General features: G+C 38.2%; 1 protein-coding gene across 15 annotated transcripts in view; it reads right to left on the reverse strand.

The window, feature by feature from the left end:
- The window catches only part of pins (G-protein-signaling modulator pins), a 579486-nt gene that overhangs the window by 46834 nt on the left and 510850 nt on the right, over window positions 1-21802 (reverse strand). For all 15 annotated transcript variants that reach the window (XM_070083552.1, XM_070083544.1, XM_070083550.1 and 12 more), the window contains 5 exons: window positions 8978-9120; window positions 8110-8233; window positions 7408-7523; window positions 6366-6630; window positions 1253-1417 (listed from right to left, as the gene is read on the reverse strand). In XM_070083552.1, the coding sequence (XP_069939653.1) occupies window positions 1253-1417; window positions 6366-6630; window positions 7408-7523; window positions 8110-8233; window positions 8978-9120 (813 nt within the window). The remainder of the gene's footprint in view (window positions 1-1252; window positions 1418-6365; window positions 6631-7407; window positions 7524-8109; window positions 8234-8977; window positions 9121-21802) is intronic.

The following is a 21802-nucleotide window of genomic DNA, read 5'->3' on the forward strand; positions in this document are numbered from 1 at the left end:
TATTTCTTATGTTAAAATAGGTTGTATAGCTTATTTTTCTTCCATTAAGTCAGTAATCAGGTGTATTAATACCCTTTCAAAATTTCTTTGAATCCAGTCCAGGTGCTGCATGCATATTCTTATAGGTATCTTATCTATGTATTTTCCTTTTGTATTACACAAATAACCCATGCATAAGAGAGACAAGAACTTGTGATGACAAGACGATTCAGTTCGACTTTGTAAACAGTCCAAGTTAGGCCGAAACGTCATCATAAGCTCCTCTCTCCTATGTGCGGGTTATTTGTGTATTGTTCCAGTCATGATATTGTTCCTTTTTGCTTTTATTGTATTCTGAAGGATTTGTATTAATGTCACATATTGCATATAATTTGTAGGATGGGCTAAATTAACAACAAAAATCTATCTGGATCTTCAACTCTCATGGCATCAATTACATCACTGAACACTGATTGATTCATATTGTTCTTGATCCACTGAACCTTACACAGAACCCTATTCTATGCACGAGTTCTGGTGAACCACCACCTCAATAATGGCAGAGGCAGTCATAACTGCAAAGTGGGAAACTCAAAGTACCCAAGTAAAGTACCAAGACAGCAAATTCGTAACTTGTAACTGGGTATTTTTAACCCCTTTATGAGTAGTGTCTATGGCCATAGTGCAGGACATCTCTTATTACATGCCCTGAGTGAATCTATCATGGGTATATGGATTAACTTCAGCTTACCTCTGTGCTCAACAGAAAAGCCTTGATTATTGTATCTATACTCAAGAATCACAATTTCCAAATTAAACATCCAAGACTGTGTTGTGTATTCATAAACTCTTAGTGATCACTTAGTTAAAAAACTGACGAAGACAAAAAGGCACTTTTCTGAGCAAGAACATATAATTTCTTAACTCTTGCTCGTCTTTCTCAAAATACGTTATTATGACAGTAATCACTATCTACTAGGCTATCTATAAAAAAAAAAAAAACTTTACTTCAAGTTAATAATTTACAGAAAATTCTTTTTTGATTAAAGGAAATTATACATGTCAATCGCTTCACCCAACTACAGATAACTATTGAAGCTTGTTGAAAAGAGAGAGGCTAGAGACACTAAAGTGATCACCTCATCACAGTGATCAACAGGCTACATTAAGTCAATACATAGTTTTTTAGAAAGGTTAAATAACTTGAAAATTTTATTACAGATACATTCATGCTTGGAAAAGTGACAACTATTCTTAAAAGCCACAGGAATACCTTGAGAAGATCCATGTTTTCCATAGACTTCCTTCGAGTTCTTGATTTGGCATCTTCTGTAGATTCAGAAGATTCTGAATCAACTGGAGTTGGAGGAAGACCAAGAACTTTGCGGATGTCCGTGAGGTTCATTTGTGCTGCAGCCTGACCAGTCTTGTCTCCTATCTGAGGGTGGTTTACGTCAAACTTTCAAGCAAGTAAAAAAAAAATGATTTTTTTAACACGTCAGCCGTTTCCCACCAAGGCAAGGTGACCCAAAAAGAAAGAAAAACCCACAAAGAAAGAAAAAACTTTCATCATTCAACACTTTCACCATCACTCATATGTAATCAGTCTTTGCAGTAGTACTCAGATACAACAGTTTAGATGTCCCTCCAAAACTACCAATATCCCAAACCCCTCCTTTAAAGTGCAGCCATTGCAAATTTGCTGAGTGCTCTCAAGAATTCCTTTAATTTCATTTCTTTTATAAAAATATTTTTATTGAATGCATATACTGTACTTTTAATTGAACCATTATAACAGCGTCATAGGATTTCAAGATCATTTCCCAGAGAATAATTTTTCCATGGTGGTAATGATGCAAAATATAAGAAATTTGATGGAAAACTTACAGAATTACGCTCTCGCGAAGTTAGCGATCTTGGTGATATATATGCATTGGTAATTTGGTCCACTTTCGGCCCTATTTTCGGCGAATTCCATATTTTCAGTCAACCAAACTCATAGCTATTTCACTAAAACTCCATTTGTTCTATCGATTGGGTACAAGAAACTGCCCATTTACCGATTTCAACTACCCAATGAAGTGGTCAGAAATTGGCAATTTGGCCAATTTCACACAAATTTCAAAAGATGACTATTTCAAAATAGGCTCCAGAACAAACAATGCAGACATTCCTAGCACTAAGATAACATTTTCTCTGTTCATTAGTCATGTCTCCAGGCCCCTCTTATATTATTCTTGCTTTCCATTTTGAATTTTTATTCACACAAAAAATAGAAGATTTACTGTTATGCAGACTACTGCATTATTGTAATAATTGTATAAATACAGTGGTCCCTCGTTTTTCGTAGTTAATCCATTCCTGGAGTTGCTACTATTATCGAAATCTACGATTTTCGAATCAATTTTCCCCATAAGAAATAATGTAAATACAATTAATCCGTTCCTGACACCCAGAAGTATTAAAACAAAAAAAATTTTTACATGAAATACAGATGTAGTACATAAACAATACAATGGGAAATGATGAATGAAACATTAACACTTACCTTTATTGGAGATTCTTCTTAGTGTATGGGAGACTGGAGGAGGAGAGAGATTGGATTGTTTACAGTTTGGAAGGGGAATCCCCTTCCATCAACACCTCAGGTACCAATTGCTTTTCTGGGGATGCTTCTCTTCTCTGTTTCTTAATGCCACTAGGACTACCTTGAGAGTCACTGGAGTCCTGTCTTGCAAAATAACTGTGGAGAGAGCTCGGTTTCTGGCATCTCTAACACTTCCCTAAAATGGCCCAAGACTATGTCACTGTACATGTTGCCAACATGGCTTGCAACAACCTTGTCAGGGTGATGTTTCTCCATAAAGCTTTCCATCTTACCCAACATAGCAAAAATCTCTTTAATTTCTGAAGAAGGCACCTTCTCCCATCTCTCTTCCTCCTCCTCTGCAGATTCTGAGCTGCGATCTGCTGCTGTTCCTGCTGATGTTTTTCTTAAATTCAATCGTATTTCTCACCTTCTTTACCACAGGTTTGGCACTAGGAGCTTTCTTTGGAGCCATGGTAGCTTATTTAGTATTTGCAAGCACTAAAATGAGTGGAATATTATGAAATATTTCGTAGGAGCACGTGAGGGGACCTTCGCTCACTGGTAAACAATGCCAGACTGGCTGGGTAGGGAGGCCGCCCCGGCTCACACCGTGCGTACGCATCCCGGACGAACTACTATTCGCGAGTCAACCTATGATTAGCGAGCCCATGTCTATACGAAAATATCCCTATGATTTCCGAGAACTACGAAAAACGAGGGACCACTGTAATGTCAACCCATTTGTGACTGCATATTAGACTGGCCAGTTAGACACATATTGGATGGTGATGTCTTTTGTTTACTCTTGAACATCAGTAAAAATCGAACATTTCCACTATTTTGAGCTCAATTTCAAGGTACTTTTCATCGTGAAACCAATCAAAATCGTCTCTATTTCTGTAATATATCTTCCATTCTATCAAATGAGACCAAGAAAACGAGAATAAAACTATAAATACTATATGAAAATGAACCTCAACGTCGGTATTTTAAACCAAAAATACTGTCGGAGTTTTTTTTTCTCAGTATGCACTGTGTGCTGCAGGATTTCTTTTATACTGCGCACACTGACCACACAGACCCATTCTCTGACATGTAGGTCAACCAGCTTTCTCCTGCTAGATTTGAAGGCACTAGAATTTTGGCGTATTAATATGTCACCAACACTAGCTTGTAAGCCGTACCTATACGTCACCGACAGTGAAAGGGTTAATATATCTCTAATGTGACTTTTCAGGATTTTACAGTATTTAGTATTTCTGTTGGAATTTTTTTTTTAACACGCCAAAAACATTTAAAAAGTTATTGCATTATGTGTAAAACATTAGATCATTAAAAAAATTTGACAGTTATTAAAAGCATATTAATTTACACAAAAAATCTCATGCACATACTATAACGTAGGCTTCATAAATATGTGCACACACACAAACAGATCACACAGATAATAAGAACACTCACCATAAACTATTGCTTTAAAAATAAAATACTGAAATGTTTATAGGTTCCTCAAATACACTAGTACTTTGTAGGATTATTCTTCATCTTGATGCAATCCTTAAGTCTCCTTGGCACTGACAAGGCTAAATTGCTTAATGGTACTCAAGATTTTTGGGGTTAGAGGACATGTCCATTCCATGAAGCTTATATTTAACCCCTTGACTGTCGCAACCCCCAATCCTGAAGTGTCTCCTGGTGTCGCAAAATTTAAAAAAAAAAAAAAAAAAAAAAATTTTTCTTATGAAATGATAGAGAATCTTTTCCTGATTGTAATGGCACCAAAAACACGAAATTTAATGGAAAACTGATGGAATTACGCTCTCGCGAAGTTAGTGACCTCGGTGATATTTACAAATCGGCGATTTCGCCCATTTGTAAATATTGAGCCCTATTTTCAGCTAATTCCATTGTTCCAGTCGACCAAACTCATAACTATTTTTTTAGAAATCCATTTTTTCTATCGATTGAGTACAAGAAACTGCCCATTTACCGATTGCAACTACCCAATAACGTGGTCAGAAATTTGCAATTTGGCCAATTTCACGAAAATTAAAAAATATGAGAATTTCAAAATAACATCCAGAATGAACAATGCAGACATTCCTGGCTCTAAAATAACATTTTCTTTGCTCATCAGTCATGTCTCCAGGCCCCTCTGATATTACTCTTGCTTTCTATTTTGAATTTTTATTCAAACAAAAAATAGAAGATTTACTGTTATGCAGACTACTGCAATACTGTAATAATTGTATAAATAACATCAACCCATTCATGACTGCATATTAGAATGGCTAGTTGGACATTTATTGGACAATGGCATCATTTGTTTACTTTTGAACATTGGCAAAAATCAAACATTTCCCCTGCTTTGAGTTCCATTTCCAGGTTCTTTTTATAGTAAAATCAATCAAAATCACCTCTATTTCTATAATATGTTTTCCATTCTATCAAATGAGACCAGGAAAACGATAATACAACCATAAATACTATACGAAAATAGACCACAAAGTCGGCCTTTTAATTAAAAAAAACGGTCAGTTTTTTTTTTCTCATTATGCACTGCGTGCTCCAGGATTTTTTTTATATGGTGCACACTGACCACACAGACCCATTCTCTCACATGTGGGCCTACCAGCTTTCTCCTGCTTGATTTAAAGCCGCTAGAATTTATGAGTATATATACAGGGCTCTGGTGGCCTGGTGGTTAACGCTCTCGCTTCACACGGCGAGGGCCTGGGTTCGATTCCCAGCCAGAGTAGAAACATTGGACGTGTTTCTTTCAACCTGTTGTCTATGTTCCCCATCAGTAAAATGGGTACCTGGGTGTTAGTCGACTGGTGTGGGTCGCATCCTGGGACACTGACCTAAGGAGGCCTGGTCACAGACCGGGCCGCAGGGGCATTGACCCCCGGAACTCTCTCCAGGTAAACTCCAGGTAATACGTCAAACACAGTACCTCGTAAGACGTATAAATACGACTTTGACAGTCAAAGTGTTAAAAAGGTTCCAAATGTTCTCTACCAGATTTAAGTTCAGTGAGTTACCAGGCCAGTCAATAAAGTATGGAATTTCACAATCATTTAGCTAGTCTTTTGGCTTTGACAGAATGGCAAGGGGAACAGTTTTCCATGCAAAAAGGTGCCCTGGCACTTTCCGAAGCTGTCAGGCAAATAGTCTGCTAAAAGCGTGTGCATGTTTATGACACCTACTATAGTTGAGCTCCAAAATTCAGAAGCTTCATACAAAGATTTTATTGAGGAGCATCTTTTTTTTTTTTTTTTTTTTTAACACATCGGCAATTTCCCGAGGCAGGGTGACCCAAAAAGAAAGAAAAATACTTTCATCATCATTCAACACTTTCACCATCACTCAAACATAATCACTGTCTTTGCAGAGGCACTCAGATACAACAGTTGAGAAGTCCCTCCAAACTGCCAATATCCCAAACCCCTACTTTAAAGTGCAGGCATTGTACTTTTCAAAGAGCATCTTACATAGTTTTAATTATTCATGAGTTTTTTCAAGCTTTTTTTTTTCATGTGAAATATCAACAGCATTCTCTAAAGCTTGAGAGAAAACTTCCTAGTGAAGGAAGACATTTATTAAAAATAGACTACAGTCAAGCATTCACTTTAAAGGACAAAAAATTTAATTCCTTGTAATTTGACCTTGGTTGAATAAAGCACTTAAAGGTGCTTTATTCTACACACGCATTTGTAAACCTTTACTCTGATACAAATCTCAATGCCATACAACTGAAATTTATTAAGCAATGTGTGCCTTTAAGTTTTCTTACCTCTTTTGAAATATCCAAGTGTCTGGTAGCATAATGAAGGGCTTTCTCATTATTATTTGTGGCTGAGTAAGCATTTCCCAAACTCCAGCAAGCCCGGCCTTCACCAACTTTATCTGTCAATTCTTCTGCTATAGCTAAATGTCGTAGATGGTAGTGGATGGCCATGGGATAGTCTCTGAGAAGTGTATAAGTGTTACCCAGGGAGTAACACGCCTGGGCCTCGACTGCACGGTCACCTAGCTCTTGAGCTAGCTGTAAGGTTTTCCTATAAAGATATAATTTTTATTACCATTCAGTGAGCTACAGAGAAAATTGTTAGTCATCAAATTTAATCTCTTTCCTTAGACAAGCCTTAAATGATTTTTTTAAGACTCCAATGGTTTCTGAACTATTTTGTTCACTGCATAAAATAGATTATAATTATTAACCGTTTTACACTGCATAATACACACAAATACATTCTTACATCTTTCTTTCATCAATGAATATGTTATCTCAGCTACTGCCATTTTATTATGTATCAAGCCAGTTACAATTTGTAAATATCATAGGAACAAATCACCTAATGGTTAAGCCACTTCATTTGGATTAACCACCAAGTAGCCTTATTACTATGACACAATTCCCATTTTTTTCCATGGAAACCTGTTATAACTTGAGATGTAAGCCAAGCAGTAACATTCCTTATCTACTTTCAAGAAAATACGGAACATACTGAATGTTAGTAGTCTGTAGAATTTTACCTGCTATGGTACTGAGATAAAACACCAACAATCTCACCAGAGTGCAAAACAATGAACAGGGTTCCACATCACATTCATGCGAGTGTAGCTGTTGCTGGCAGATGTACAGCTTGTAGAGGGTTATTCTGTATCAACTGGATGTACAGGAACTAACTGTCCTCCTAAAATATGTCTTAAGTGATGGCATCTTGGCTAAGCACTGCTGTCATCTGGCTGCATTGAGAGTGACTGTTTGATCATGACACTGGATTAATCATTGTACTGTTAAGATTGTGCTCACTGTACAGTAGTGTGCTTACTTGTAATGTTCGGCTGCTGTTTCAAATTCTCCCAGGAATATATGAGCATTTCCCAGATTACTATGTGCTCGCCTCTCTGCCGCCTTATCTCCAAACTCTTTTGCAATGGCTAATCTCTGAAAATTACAAATGATAACATTTTACTTTTAAGAACTTACATGTACATACCAATATAAAATATATGAAGTGATGTCAACAATATTCATAATATCTGTGACGCTTTAAAAATAGGACTATGATATCATGAGGGACCTGGACAAAATTCTTGATGGACATCATTACTATCTAAATCCCTGCACTAAAGATGCTGAGGCCTTAATGAAGCACTGCAGTATTCACAACCTAATGTATTTTTTAAATGAAAGATTGCAGCAATATTTTTTATTTACTTTATTTTGCTAAGAACTGTGATTGTGCACTTCTGGAAAGACTCTTTGGTTCACCCTACCTCAGTGGGAAATGAATTATGTATTAGAAAAATGATTCAATTACTGACTGAAACATCTAACTATTTCACATCCTTCATAATACAACTAAATTCCAAAAAAGATATTAATTTTTATCTTGATTCTGCTTTCTATAGTATTACTATGCAAATACAATTAAAAAGGTACTATCATATTCTAGATTTCAACATTACTATCAGCAGCCATCATATCCACAATATTTCTGTCCATTAGAATAGTTAGATGTGTGTTTCACCTCATTGTGGTAGCTTATAGCTTGAGTGAAGTTTCCCAGGAGGTAATGGGTGTTGCCAAGATTTCCACATGCTCGACCCTGAGCTGATCGATCATTGAGTTCCTCCATCAAACGCAGGTTAGCACTATAAAATAAATGGTATATATAACTTCACAGAATTATAGAAATACTGAAAAATATTCGTGCACAACTGACTGTTGGTGCTTGCAGGAATATGAAGATAAACTAATGCATATGCATGGGAATGCTGTATATGTGGCAAATGTCCACTCACTTACAGATACAAAATTTAATAATACTGTAAACTGTTATATAAAGGGTAGACAAGAATTCATTTTTTTTTAATATTTATTGTTCTGCAAAAGTTTAGAAAGAAATGAAGCTTTTTACACCCATATGAAACCTACAGCCTATGTGATAATTAATTATAATATTAATACTGGTACATATTTTGGAAGGACATCTAAACTGTTGTATGAGTGACTGTGAAAGTGTTGAATGATGATGAAAGTTCTTTTTTTCTTTTTGGGTCACCTTGCCTCGGTGGGAAATTGCTGAAGTGTTAAAAAAAAAAATAAATAAAATTCTCCATGGAGAAGTGGAACAGAATTCTTCCTCTGTAAGCCATGCATGTTGTAAGAGGCAACTAAAATGCCAAGAGTAAGGGGCTAGTAACCCCTTCTCCTGCATACAGTACTAAATTTAAAAAGAGAAACTTTCGTTATTCTTTTAGGGTCACCCTGCTTTGGTGGGATACGGCTGGTTTGATGAAAAAAATAATAAAATTGTTTTAATTAATATGATTATTATTATTATTATTATTATAAAAGAATCCAATACAGTAAAGAAAAGCAATAGGAATACTCACGCATAGTATTCAACAGCTTTCTGAAGGCAGTGTTTAACTTCATCACTAAATCCACCAGGTTCCTGAGGCCCTATACGTCCCAGATGTTTACCTTGAGCATGGTACACGTTACCCAAGTTATAGAGAGCTCGACCTTCGCCAACCTTATCAAAGACAGTAAACAAATAAAAAATACGGCACTATTAGAAATTATGCAGTCCATCCCACCAGCCAAACAAATGAATTTTAAATGCAGTAAATAAAGGAAAATACATTAAAAAGTTATTTCAATGTGTGCCAGAGAAAGAAATAGATATAAGACAAAGTCAAGGTGAGAGAGCAACAACAAGATGGATGACTTGATAAATTGTGGAGACACAATTGTAAACAACTCACAACACAGGGCTCAAACCCATGTTAGGCCAGGCCTAACATTGCAGGCCATTGGGCTATCCACTGGACTATGCTGGCCTAATAAGATTCATTCAACTATGTTTGCATACAGCCAACAGTAACAGCTTGGTTGATCAGGCCCTGATCTACCACAAAGGGTGGTCACAGACCGGGCCGTGTTGGCACTGACCCCCGAAACCCTCTCCAGGTACAGTATACATATTTCTACACACCATAGGAAGGTTAGCATGGGCCCCACTATGACAGCTAAGTAGATTTTTACAGAAGAATCTCACACTAGCATGGCTGTGGTAGTGTGCTCTAGGTCAAGTCCTAAGTCACTAAAAACTGCTGATTCATTCATAATAGTTTTAATAGGACTTGAGCATGAGCACACCACAGCCATGCTGCTGTAGATTTGTTGTAAAAACTTGCATTGTGGTCACAGTGGGACTCATGCTAACTGTCCTATGGTGTAAATAAATATACTTAGTTGCATGAATCTCTTTAAGGTGACATTATCCAGTGGGTAATGCACTGGCCTGCTAGTATTAGGAATAGCTTGCCATGAATCTGAGCCCTCCATGCAATAAGTTCACAGAGGATGGGCATGTGTACCTAACCATATCATTCAAAGTTCAGTCCTAAATCTCATACTGTTTCTGATTAAGTTTGACCCATGTAATAATGAGTTGACCTTTGCCAGTGGTGAGTTGACCTTTGTGCTGCGATGTGCTTGTGAATTCTCGGTGCTACTGATACTGAAGTGTTAAGGATGTCTTCTCTGAGTTTCAAAAACCTGTACCCTCAGGTGAAGGCAAAGCTGGAGGAAGCTAGGAAGGAGGTATACCTTCTTAGAGAGATGATGATGATTTATCCCCGGAACAAGGAAGAGGATACCAGCGATACCAGCCGCAACAAATGGAAATTGGTCTGTAAGAAAAGATTAAAGCTGAAGATGAAGAAAGTTGAAAAACTGCTGTCAGGACTATAAATTCCTTTGCTGTACTGCCAGACAAATGTGGTTTGGCCATCAAGGATACAAAGAAGGCCACTAGTGACTGTAAGAATATTTTGTAGCAAGGGATTCTCAAAATAGCTTTATGAACAGGGCAAGGAACAAAAAGAAACAATACCGTGACTGGTACAATACACAAATAACCCACACATAGGAGAAAGGAGCTTAAGACAATGTTTTGGTCCGACTTGGACCATTTACAAATGGTCTAAGTCAGACCGAAAGTCGTCATAAGCCCCTCTCTCCCGTGTGCGGGTTATTTGTGAATTGAACAGGGCATTTTGTATCAGGAATGGGAAGAGGCAGGTGTGTTTTCCTGAGGCTGCAAAGGAGGCTAGAGTTAACAGATTAGGAAGCATACACCTTTGATGAGTTTTGCGAGTTTTTCTACTCCCAGAGTTCAGCCTTTGGCATGATCACAGGTAATGGGAGCAAACCTCTTATCTGCCTCAGAGCTGGAGGAAATGATGTTGGTAAGCACAGAAGAGAGGACCTGCTTACCAGGTATGGAACAGCAACAGATATAATTAAAACAAAGGAAGAGATCCCTGTTATATGTGACATTTTTGCCAAGGAGTGATGTAGGTTATGAATGGTTGTCCAGAGCAACTATAGCACCATTTATTAATAATTTGTACCACTTCTGCAACAGGAATTGGGTGTATATATCTAGGGCAGGGATAGCAATGATGGCTGATTCACTGGAGGGGGCCTGTTGCTAGAGTATATCAAGTTTTAAACTGAGGAAAGTTAGAGGTATGGGTATGTGTGGAAAAATATAAGATTTGGGTACTATGGTTTTTAAAAATTACACTTATCAAGATAATTAATGTTAAACTTGTAGATGATGTCAAGGAAAGTAGTAATATAAGAAAAACCACATTCAGAAAAACTGGGTAAATGTAAAGATGAATGGGCTAAGGATAAGGAAACCCTTCTCAGCACATACTGTACAAACAGCTGTATCACTAGGAATAACATAAACAAAGATTAACTGCTTGTACAGGAAACATCAATATTATTGAAGAAGCTGAACATGCTTGCCAAATGCCACATATGATGATTCAAATCATTCCACACTGACAGATACAACAAAAAAGGTGATGGAGTAGTGCTTTATGTCATAGTAAATTTGAACTGATGCATCAAAAATTATATGAAATCTGAAGGAACTGACAGTGAATCTGCTGGGATGCAGTTTTCTGGAGGAAATGAAAAGATGATCTTAGGTATTCATCAGTAACCTGTGAACATATAAAGCTACCATGGAAAACTTCACTCAAAAATTGCTGAGGCTTCACAACATGAAGCTTAATAAATCTAGAAATTTGTAATTTCACCCAAATCGAATGGAATTTTTTGACAAAGAATTTAAAGTCCTGTGGCTTTTTAGTAGTCCAGGAATGCTTCTTAAAGCAGTGTATACAAGAACCAACTAGAGGGAATAACCTGCTGGACCTGGTGTTAACAATGAGACCCTAGTATATAATCTAGAAATTACTAAACCTTGACACAAGTGATCGAAAATCCATTACAGTAGGACCCCACTTATTTGGCAGGTTAGGTTCCAGGCTACAGGCGGAAAGTCGACATCACTAGAAAGCAGAATGCCATTTTTTCCAATTATAAATGCATATAAATGTCAGATAAGTTTACACCGACATATATACTATGTATTGTGCCAAAACAAAACAAAAGCATTCACATTGCTAAACTCACAAACTAGTATTTAGTTACTTAGTATTCAGTCAACTTACTCCACAATTTGTAATAATTTAGGGTTAAGAATTAATCGAAGTTTGCCTGAAATGCCTAGACTTGCTAGGTGTTCTAGTGGCCCCCTCTGTAATTAGTATTTTATTACATGTAAACCACACAATAACCAAAATCTGTAAACCCTGCATTGTAATCCTTATAGAGAATAAACTTTGATTTGATTTGATTTGATTTATATTAAGTTAGCAATAGAACTAGGCATTAAAAACAATAAAAAGTAAAATACACACAGTACACTCAATACTTACCTTAAAATATTTGTAGTCTTAATGCAGGGTGAGGGGTGAGCAGTATTTATTATAAGAAGTCAGGTGTAGGAGGTATAGTAGCCAGCCAGGCAACCCCACCCACATGTAATATACAGTGGCCACAAAAAAAATCTATACATTTCCAATGCAAAAAAATCTATACACTAGATTTTGGTGTAAACATTTCACTTGCCTTTCCGCCACAGGAAAAGTGGGCAAAGCTTGTGATGACTTAGTGTACTGGAGCCCATCTTACTCCAACGTTCCCCACCATGCCATGCTTCAGTGCTTTGCCAGAGCTCGGTGAGGAACAAGGACTGCTACGTTGGTACTCAATGCCCATTTTTTCACTCAACCACGAACTTTGCCAAGCTATATCACCGCTCAAATTGGTCAGAATGGGTCAAACTAAACTTTCAATTGCAGAGCAGACCTGTGCACTCACCCTATTAGAGCAAGGCACATCTGTGATATGTGTAGCCACAGATCCGAAGGTGACTAGGATGGCAATTTACAACCTCAAGAAAGCAGCTCCCTCACTGACACCTGGCACCGTACCACCTAGTAAGGTCTGGGGCCCCCAAAAAGACTTCTCTTCACACAGAGAAGATCCTGAAGAGGAGAGTGTTATCAGATTCTGCAATAACAGCCGCAGACCTCAAAAAACAGCATCCTGCACTCCTGAAAGACGTCGCAGTGTGAAACCATTCAGCAAGGACTGCAAAAGGACCTGAAAATGCCTGCTCGACGTGCTGCCAAGAAGCCCATGCTAACTGAAGCCATGAAGAAGAAACTGCAAGAAGTACAAAGACTGGACCTCAGACCAATGGCAGAAGGAGATGTTCAGCAACGAGAGTACCTTCAGGCTCATCAGGAGCAGCCCCAAGACCATCTGTCGTCCCAGTGGTGTGTCCCGTTATGACCTGGGGTATGCTGTGAAGACAGTGAAGCACCCGGACAGTGTTATGGTCTGGGATGCTTTTAGTGGTTATAAGGACAGGGGTAGACTATACTTTTTTCCTAAGAACATTACAATGAAGGGAAGTATGTAATTATATCAAGGTGTTAAGGGACCACATGCTAACATTTTGGAACATTCATGAGTGTGATTTTTTTTATTCATGATGGTGCCCCTCCCATAAGTCAAAAAGAATGAAAAAGTTCCTCAAGGACAATATCAGGGTTTTGGAGTGGCCAAGCAATTCCCCTGACCTAAATCCTATCGAGAATGCCTGGCAGGTGATGAAAAATGAGATTGCAAAAGTTCGACCCACCAACATCACGGACCTGAAGGAGGCACTGAAGAAGTTTGGACCAACATGGAAGCCTCCTTCTTCTCCACCCTTGACACTTCGATGCCCAGGCAACTTCAGATGGTGATATAAAGAACAATGCTAACATGACCAAGTACTAGTTGGAAGCTAAAGAGTGAAAATAAAATACATGTACATACATTAAGTTGCATTTTTTCGATAGAAATGTTAAAAGCAGGTGGGGATATAGTTTTGGAGAGGTTGGTGCTATTATTTAATAAATGTATGGAAGAGGGTAAGGTACTTAGGGATTGGCAGATAGCATACCTGGAGTCTACCTGGAGGTTATTCTGGGGATCAACGCCCCCGCGGCCCAGTCCACGACCAAGCCTCCCAGTGGATCAGGACCTGATCAACCAGGCTGTTACTCCTGGCCGCACGCAGTCCAACGTACGAACCACAGCCTGGCTGATCCGGCACTAACTTTAGTTAACTGTCCGGCTCTCTCTTGAAGGCAGCCAGGGGTTTATTGGTAATTTCCCTTATGCTTGGTAGGAGGCTGTTGAACAGTCTTGGGCCCTGGACACTTATGGTGTTTTCTCTTAGCTTACCAAAGACACCCCTACTTTTAATTGGGGGTATTTTGCATCGCCTGCCCAGTCTTCTTCTTTCGTAGGGAGTGATTTCTGTGTGCAGATTCAGGACCACTCCTTCCAGGATTTTCCAAGTGTAGATTATGATACATCTCTCTCTCCTGCGTTCCAACGAGTACAAGTCAAGTGCTTCCAAGCGTTCCCAGTAGTTAAGGTGCTTGATAGAACTTAAACGTGCAGTAAAGGATCTCTGTACACTCTCTAGATCTGCGATTTCACCTGCTTTGAATGGAGATATTAATGTACAGCAGTATTCCAGCCTAGAGAGAACAAGTGATTTGAAAAGGATCATCACTGGCTTGGCATCTCTTGTTTTGAATGTTCTCATTATCCATCCTATCATTTTCTTTGCACTTGTGATCATGGCACTGTTGTGATCCTTGAAAGTAAGATCCTCAGACATTACTACTCCCAGGTCCCTTACATTATTTTTCTGCTCTATTGTATGGCCAGAGTTTGTAGTATACTCTGTTCTAGTTATTATCCCCTCCAGTTTTCCATAACAGAGTAGTTGGAATTTGTCCTCATTGAACATCATATTGTTTTCCGTTGCCCACTGAAAAACTTTGGAGGTTAACTGTGTCCTCAACAGATGACAGCCTCATGCAGATCCTAGTATCATCCGCAAAGGATGATACGGTGCTGTGGTGTATATCTCTGTTTATGTCTGATATGAGAATGAGGAACAGGATGGGGGTCGAGTACTGTGCCTTGTAGAACAGAGCTCTTCACTATGGCAGCCTCCGATTTAACTCTGTTGACCACTACTCTTTGTGTTCGATTGGTTAGGAAGTTGAAGATCCATCTCCCCACATTGCCAGTTATACTTTTAGCACATATTTTGTGCGCTATTACGCCATGATCGCACTTGTCAAACGCTTTTGCAGAGTCTGTGTATATTACATCTGCATTCTGATTTTCTTCCAGTGCATCCAAGGCCATATCATAGTGATCCAGTAGTTGTGAGAGGCAGGAGCGACCTGCCCTAAACCCATGTTGCCCTGGATTGTGCAGTTTCTGGGAATCCAGGTAGTTTGCAATCCTGCTTCTTAGCACTCTTTCAAAACTTTTTATGATGTGGGATGTTAGAGCTATTGGTCTATAGTTCTTAGCTAATGCTAATGCATAGTTCCTTTGTATAAAGGCAAAGGGGATAAAAGAGAGTGCAAAAATTATAGGGGAATAAGTCTGTTGAGTATACCTTTTAAAGTGTATGGTAGAGTTATTATTGAAAAAATTAAGAGTAAGATGGAGAGTAGGATAGCAGATGAACAAGGAGGCTTTAGGAAAGGTAGGGGGGGTGTAGACCAAGTGTTTACAGTGAAACATATAGGTGAACAGTATTTAGATAAGGGTAAAGAGGTTTTTTTGGCATTTATGGATTTGGAAAAGACTGACAGGGTGGATAGAGGGGCAATGTGGCAGATGTTGCAGGTGTATGGTATAGGAGGTAGATTACTGAAAGCAGTGAAGAGTTTTTATGAGGATAGTGAGGCTCAGGTTAGACTATGTAGGAGAGAGGGAGATTATTTCCCAGTAAAAGTAGGCCTTAGACAAGGATGTGTGATGTTCAATATATATACAGATGAGGTTGTAAGAGAAGTTTAATGTGCCTCAGAGTGATTATTATTGCGTATTATTATTACTATCTTACTATCTTACTATATTATTACTATTATTACTATGGCATCCTCAAGACTAATAAGACACTCTTAGTGTATCTGCATGCCAGCACAGTGAGTAAGTTTATTTAGGTACAGGTACACATAAGTATAATTATCAGAGTATATATAAAACATGAAATAACTTTAAAACATATAGGTAGTAGGTTGGTAGACAGCAACCGCCCAGGGAGGTACTACCGTCCTGCCAAGTGAGTGTAAAACGAAAGCCTGTAATTGTTTTACATGATGGTAGGATTGCTGGTGTCCTTTTTCTGTCTCATGAACATGCATGATTTCAAGTACATCTTGCTACTTCTACTTACACTTAGGTCACACTACACATACATGTACAAGCATATATATACACACCCCTCTGGGTTTTCTTCTATTTTCTTTCTAGCTCTTGTTCTTGCTTATTTCCTCTTATCTCCATGGGGAAGTGGAACAGAATTCTTCCTCTGTAAGCCATGCGTGTTGTAAGAGGCAACTAAAATGCCAGGAGCAAGGGGCTAGTAACACCTTCTCCTGTATATATTACTAAATGTAAAAGGAGAAACTTTCGTTTTTCCTTTTGGGCCACCCCGCCTCGGTGGGATACGGCCGGTGTGTTGAAAAAAAGAAGAACTTTAAAACTCTTGAAATTTCGGAAAGTTTCCAGACATAATTGAGAGACGCGGTACTCACGGAGAATGTAAACAAACCGGGTGGGGTACCGTGACCATATTAGAAAGTCGGGTAGGGGGAGCCATACAGCGACTTTTGGTCATAATCTGAAATGTCCGTATTAGTGGGATGCCGTAAAATGAAGACTTTCTTACAATAATGCACAAACTGCACAGAGAGAATATATTCCCCTCTGACAAATTAAATCAAATATAAATTATCCTAAATGAATGAACAGGAAACTAAAATATTTCTTCGGAGAGAAGAGAGAAATTTACAGACACGTTGAACTACTATGTTCATAACAAAAGAGAGGTCAAAAAAAAAAAAAGGGATAAGGAAAACTAAATGAGAGTATAAAATTAATATTTCAAGGAACCCAAGATAAATCTGCAAGAATTCTTTCAGGTGTACAGGACCATAAATATGGGAAAAATAAAAAAAACACTTAAAACTAGTTCTGGACAGATTACTGATAATGAACAGGAAATGCTCTCCTTTTTAATAATTATTTCCCAATGGTTTTTAAATATGAAGACACAAATGATGTCCAAGTAGTTAGTAATTATAAAGGACATGAAATGTTAAATATCACAGTCATTAGGGAGTGCAAAATGGAATGTAGTAAACAATGAACTAGTCTGTTTAATATACAGTGGAACCTCAGTTTTCGTGATTAATTTGTTCCAGAAAGTCTGATGAAAACTGAATTGTACGAAAACTGAAGCCATATTTCCCATAGGAAATAATGTAAATCCAATTAATCCGTTCCACACACCCAAAAATATTAACAAAAATACATTTTATAGAGAACAACTATAGTTTTACATACAGAAAACAATGAAAAATATAAGCGACTAATGAAATGGATAAATGAACATTTAACGTCTCTTTTACCTTTATTGAAGACTCTTGTTGGCGTATGGATGACAGCAAGGAGGGGAGAGGGAAGGGCAGGGGTTATTGCTTGGAAGGGGAATCCCCCTCCATAAGGACTTCAGGTATCAAGGCCCTATCCGGGGTTACTTCCCTTCTTTGTCTATTACTGGCACTAGGATCAGCTTGAGAGTCACTGGACCCCTGTCGCACAAAAAATCTGTCCAGAGAGGTCTGTTTCTGGCGTCTCTTTAATTTTTGCCTAAAATGGGACAAGGCATTGTCATTGAACATGTTGCAGACATGACTTACAACACTTTTATACTTGGCTACAAGTTCTTTCATGAATTCTATCGTGTTTGCTCGAAATGCTCAGCATAACAAGGGGCTTTCTATATAGTAGAATGTCACTGATGTTAGCTTGGCCTGTATATCATGTACATGTACTTGTAGTAAATAAAGATATAAAAAAAAGGGGGGAGGGCTGGCACTCAGAACTTTCTTTGGCCCCATGGTGGTTTATTTAGGAGTCACACTTAACCCTTTCAGGGTTTTCGACGTACTAGTACGGCTTACACACCAGGGTTTTTGACGTACTAGTATGCCTAAATTCTAGCGCCTTCAAATCTAGTGAGAGAAAGCTGGTAGGCCTACATATGAAAGAATGGGTCTATGTGGTCAGTGTGCGCAGTATAAAAAAAAATCCTGCAGCACACAGTGCGTAATGAGAAAAAAAAACTATGACCGTGTTTTTGGATTAAAACAGCGACTTTGGTATTTATGGTTGTATTCTAGTTTTCCTGGTCTCATTTTATAGAATAGAAGACATCTTACAGAAATTGAGATGATTTTGACTGGTGTCACAATGAAAATTACCTTGAAATTGAGCTCAAAGTAGCAGAAATGTTCGATTTTTCCCAAAATTCAAAAGTAAACAAATCGTGCCAAGCATCCAATACACATCAACTGGCGAGTCTAATATTCTTTCACAACTGCGCTGATGTTATTTATACCATTTCTACACTAATGCAGTAGTCTGCATAACAGTAAATCTTCTATTTTTTGTAAGAATAAAAATTCAAAGTGGAAAGCAAAAGAAATATAAGAGAGGCCTGGGGACGTGACTAACGAACAGAGAACTTGTTATTTTAGTGCCAGGAATGTCTTTTTTGTTTATTCTGGACCCTATTTGGAAATTGGCATCTTCTGAAATTTGTGTGAAATTGGCAAAATTGCCAAATTCTAACCACATTATTGGCTAATTGAAATTGGTAAATGGGGGGTTTCTTGTACTCAATTGATAGAAAAAATGAAGTTCTAGCAAAATAAATATGATTTTTGTCGACTAGTACACAGGAATTGGCCAAAAATAGGGCTCAAAGTGAGCGGAATCGCTGATGCGTAAACATCGGCGAGACCGCTAACTTCGCGAGAGCATAATTCCATAAGTTTTCCATTAAATTTCATACTTTTGGTGCCATTATGATCAGGAAAAGAGTCTCTATAATTTTATAAGAAAAAAAAAATTTTTTTTCCCCGAAAAATTTTCAACCCTGAGAACAAGCTCAGGAGAGGGCCTCTCGATCCTGAAAGAGTTAATAAACAAGCACAAAAAAACAATGGATTATTATGAAATGTTTTGGATGAACGTGCGGGGTAATGCTCAATGAACAAGAAACAAAGCCAGACCGAGTCAAAACATGTGGGATGCTTTGTATGAGCGCAGGCAGGCGGACATGTTTGGTACGGCAGACCACTGACCAAAGTCGTTGAAAACCAAATCCTATGAAAACCAGGGCGTACAAAAACCGAGGTTTCACTGTATTTCAGTACAGCCTCTCCTCACTTACCAATGTACTTGTTTACCGACGACTCGGACTTACAACGGGCTCTCTAACCAGTATGCATACCTAAATAATGTATATTAGAGCTGATTTCCTCTATTCTGTTTATTAAGATGTAAACTACATTACTGTACAAACATTTAAAAATATACTACCAGAAATGTTATAAATGGTGCGAAGGTGACATTAAAACAATATCAAAGATGATTGACACAAACCCACTACCATTATAGTATGCTCTTCAGTTAACTATGAATTAGTTTACCAACGTGGTCCTAGGAACGGAACTCCATCGTTAAATGAGAAGAGGCTGTACTACAAATGGATCTCATACCACAGATGTGGAAAATGGTAGGCAAATTATTAGTTTCAACAGGAGATGATATAATTAACCCTTTCAGGGTCCGTGCCGTAGATCTACGGCTTTACGTTGAGGGTCCAAACCGTAGATCTACGCCATAAGCTCAGCTCACTCTGATAAGCTGTGAGTGGTAAATCTGGCCCTAATATGAGAGAATACATCTATGTGGTATGTGTGCACAACATAAAACAAATCATGCAGCACATACTGCATAATGAGAGAAAAAACTGAGACCATAATTTTTGATTAAAACAACGACTTTGCAGTGTTTTTTCGTATGTTTTTTATAGTTGTATTTGCGATTTCTTAGTCTCATTTGATAGAATGGAAGATATATTACAGAAATAGGGATGATTCTGATTGGTTTGAATAATGGAAATGGCTTAAAACTGAGCTCAAAATAGCGGAAATGTTAAATTTTTGCCGATGCTCAAGAGTAAACAAATGACTGCACACGTCTAATACACGCCAGCTGGTGGGTCTAATATACGTTCTTTGATTTTATCTTAATAGTTCTTGGTCTTATTACTTTTCCTTTTATATCCATGGGGAAGTGGAATAAGAATCTTTCCTCCGTAGGCCATGCATGTTGTAAAAGTCAACTAAAATGCCGGAAACAATGGGCTAGTAACCCCTTTTCCTGTAAAGATTACTAAAAAGAATAAGAAGAAGAAAATTGTCAAAGTGGGAAGTCTAAATGTACGTGGATGTTGTGCAAATGATAAGAAAGAGATGATTGTGGATGTTATGAATGAGAAGAAACTGGATGTCCTGGCTTTAAGTGAAACAAAGCTGAAGGGGGTGGGAGAGTTTCAATGGAGAGGAATAAATGGGATTAGGTCAGGGGTTTCAAACAGAATTAGAGCTAAAGAAGGAGTAGCAATAATGTTGAAGGATAAGCTATGGCAGGAAAAGAGGGACTACAAATGTATAAATTCAAGGATTATGTGGAGTAAAATAAAGATTGGATGTGAAAAGTGGGTTATAGTAAGCATGTATGCACCTGGAGAAGAGAGAAGTGTAGAGGAGAGAGAGAGAGAGATTCTGGGAAATGTTGAGTGAATGTGTGGGGAGTTTTGAATCAAGTGTGAGAGTAATGGTGGTTGGGGATTTCAATGCTAAGGTGGGTAAAAATGTTATGGAGGGAGTAGTAGGTAAATTTGGGGTGCCAGGGGTAAATGTAAATGGGGAGCCTTTAATTGAGCTATGTGTAGAAAGAAATTTGGTAATAAGTAATACATATTTTATGAAAAAGAGGATAAATAAATATACAAGGTATGATGTAGCACGTAATGAAAGTAGTTTGTTAGATTATGCATTGGTGGATAAAAGGTTGATGGGTAGGCTCCAGGATGTACATGTTTATAGAGGGGCAACTGATATATCGGATCATTATTTAGTTGTAGCTACAGTTAGAGTAAGAGGTAGATGGGAAAAGAGGAAGGTGGCAACAACAAGTAAGAGGGAGGTGAAAGTGTATAAACTAAGGGAGGAGGAAGTTCGGGCGAGATATAAGCGACTATTGGCAGAAAGGTGGGCTAGTGCAAAGATGAGTAGTGGGGGGTTGAAGAGGGTTGGAATAGTTTTAAAAATGCAGTATTAGAATGTGGGGCAGAAGTTTGTGGTTATAGGAGGGTGGGGGCAGGAGGAAAGAGGAGTGATTGGTGGAATGATGAAGTAAAGGGTGTGATAAAAGAGAAAAAGGTAGCTTACGAGAGGTTTTTACAAAGCAGAAGTGTTATAAGAAGAGCAGAGAATATGGAGAGTAAAAGAAAGGTGAAGAGAGTGGTGAGAGAGTGCAAAAGGAGAGCAGATGAAAGAGTGGGAGAGGCACTGTCAAGAAATTTTAATAAAAATAAGAAAGCCTAGTATGGATTTGTCAGTTAAAAACAGAGTAGGGAAGTTAGTAGATGGGGAGTGGGAGGTATTAGGTAGATGGTGAGAATATTTTGAGGAACTTTTAAATATTGAGGAAGAGAGGGAGGTGGTAATTTCATGCGCTGGCCAGGGAGGTATACCATCCTTTAGGAGCGAAGAAGAGCAGAATGTAAGTGTGGTGGAGGTACGTGAGGCATTACGTAGAATGAAAGGGGGTAA

This window comes from Cherax quadricarinatus, chromosome 10 (assembly GCF_038502225.1).
Source record: "Cherax quadricarinatus isolate ZL_2023a chromosome 10, ASM3850222v1, whole genome shotgun sequence".
NCBI lineage: Eukaryota > Metazoa > Arthropoda > Malacostraca > Decapoda > Parastacidae > Cherax > Cherax quadricarinatus.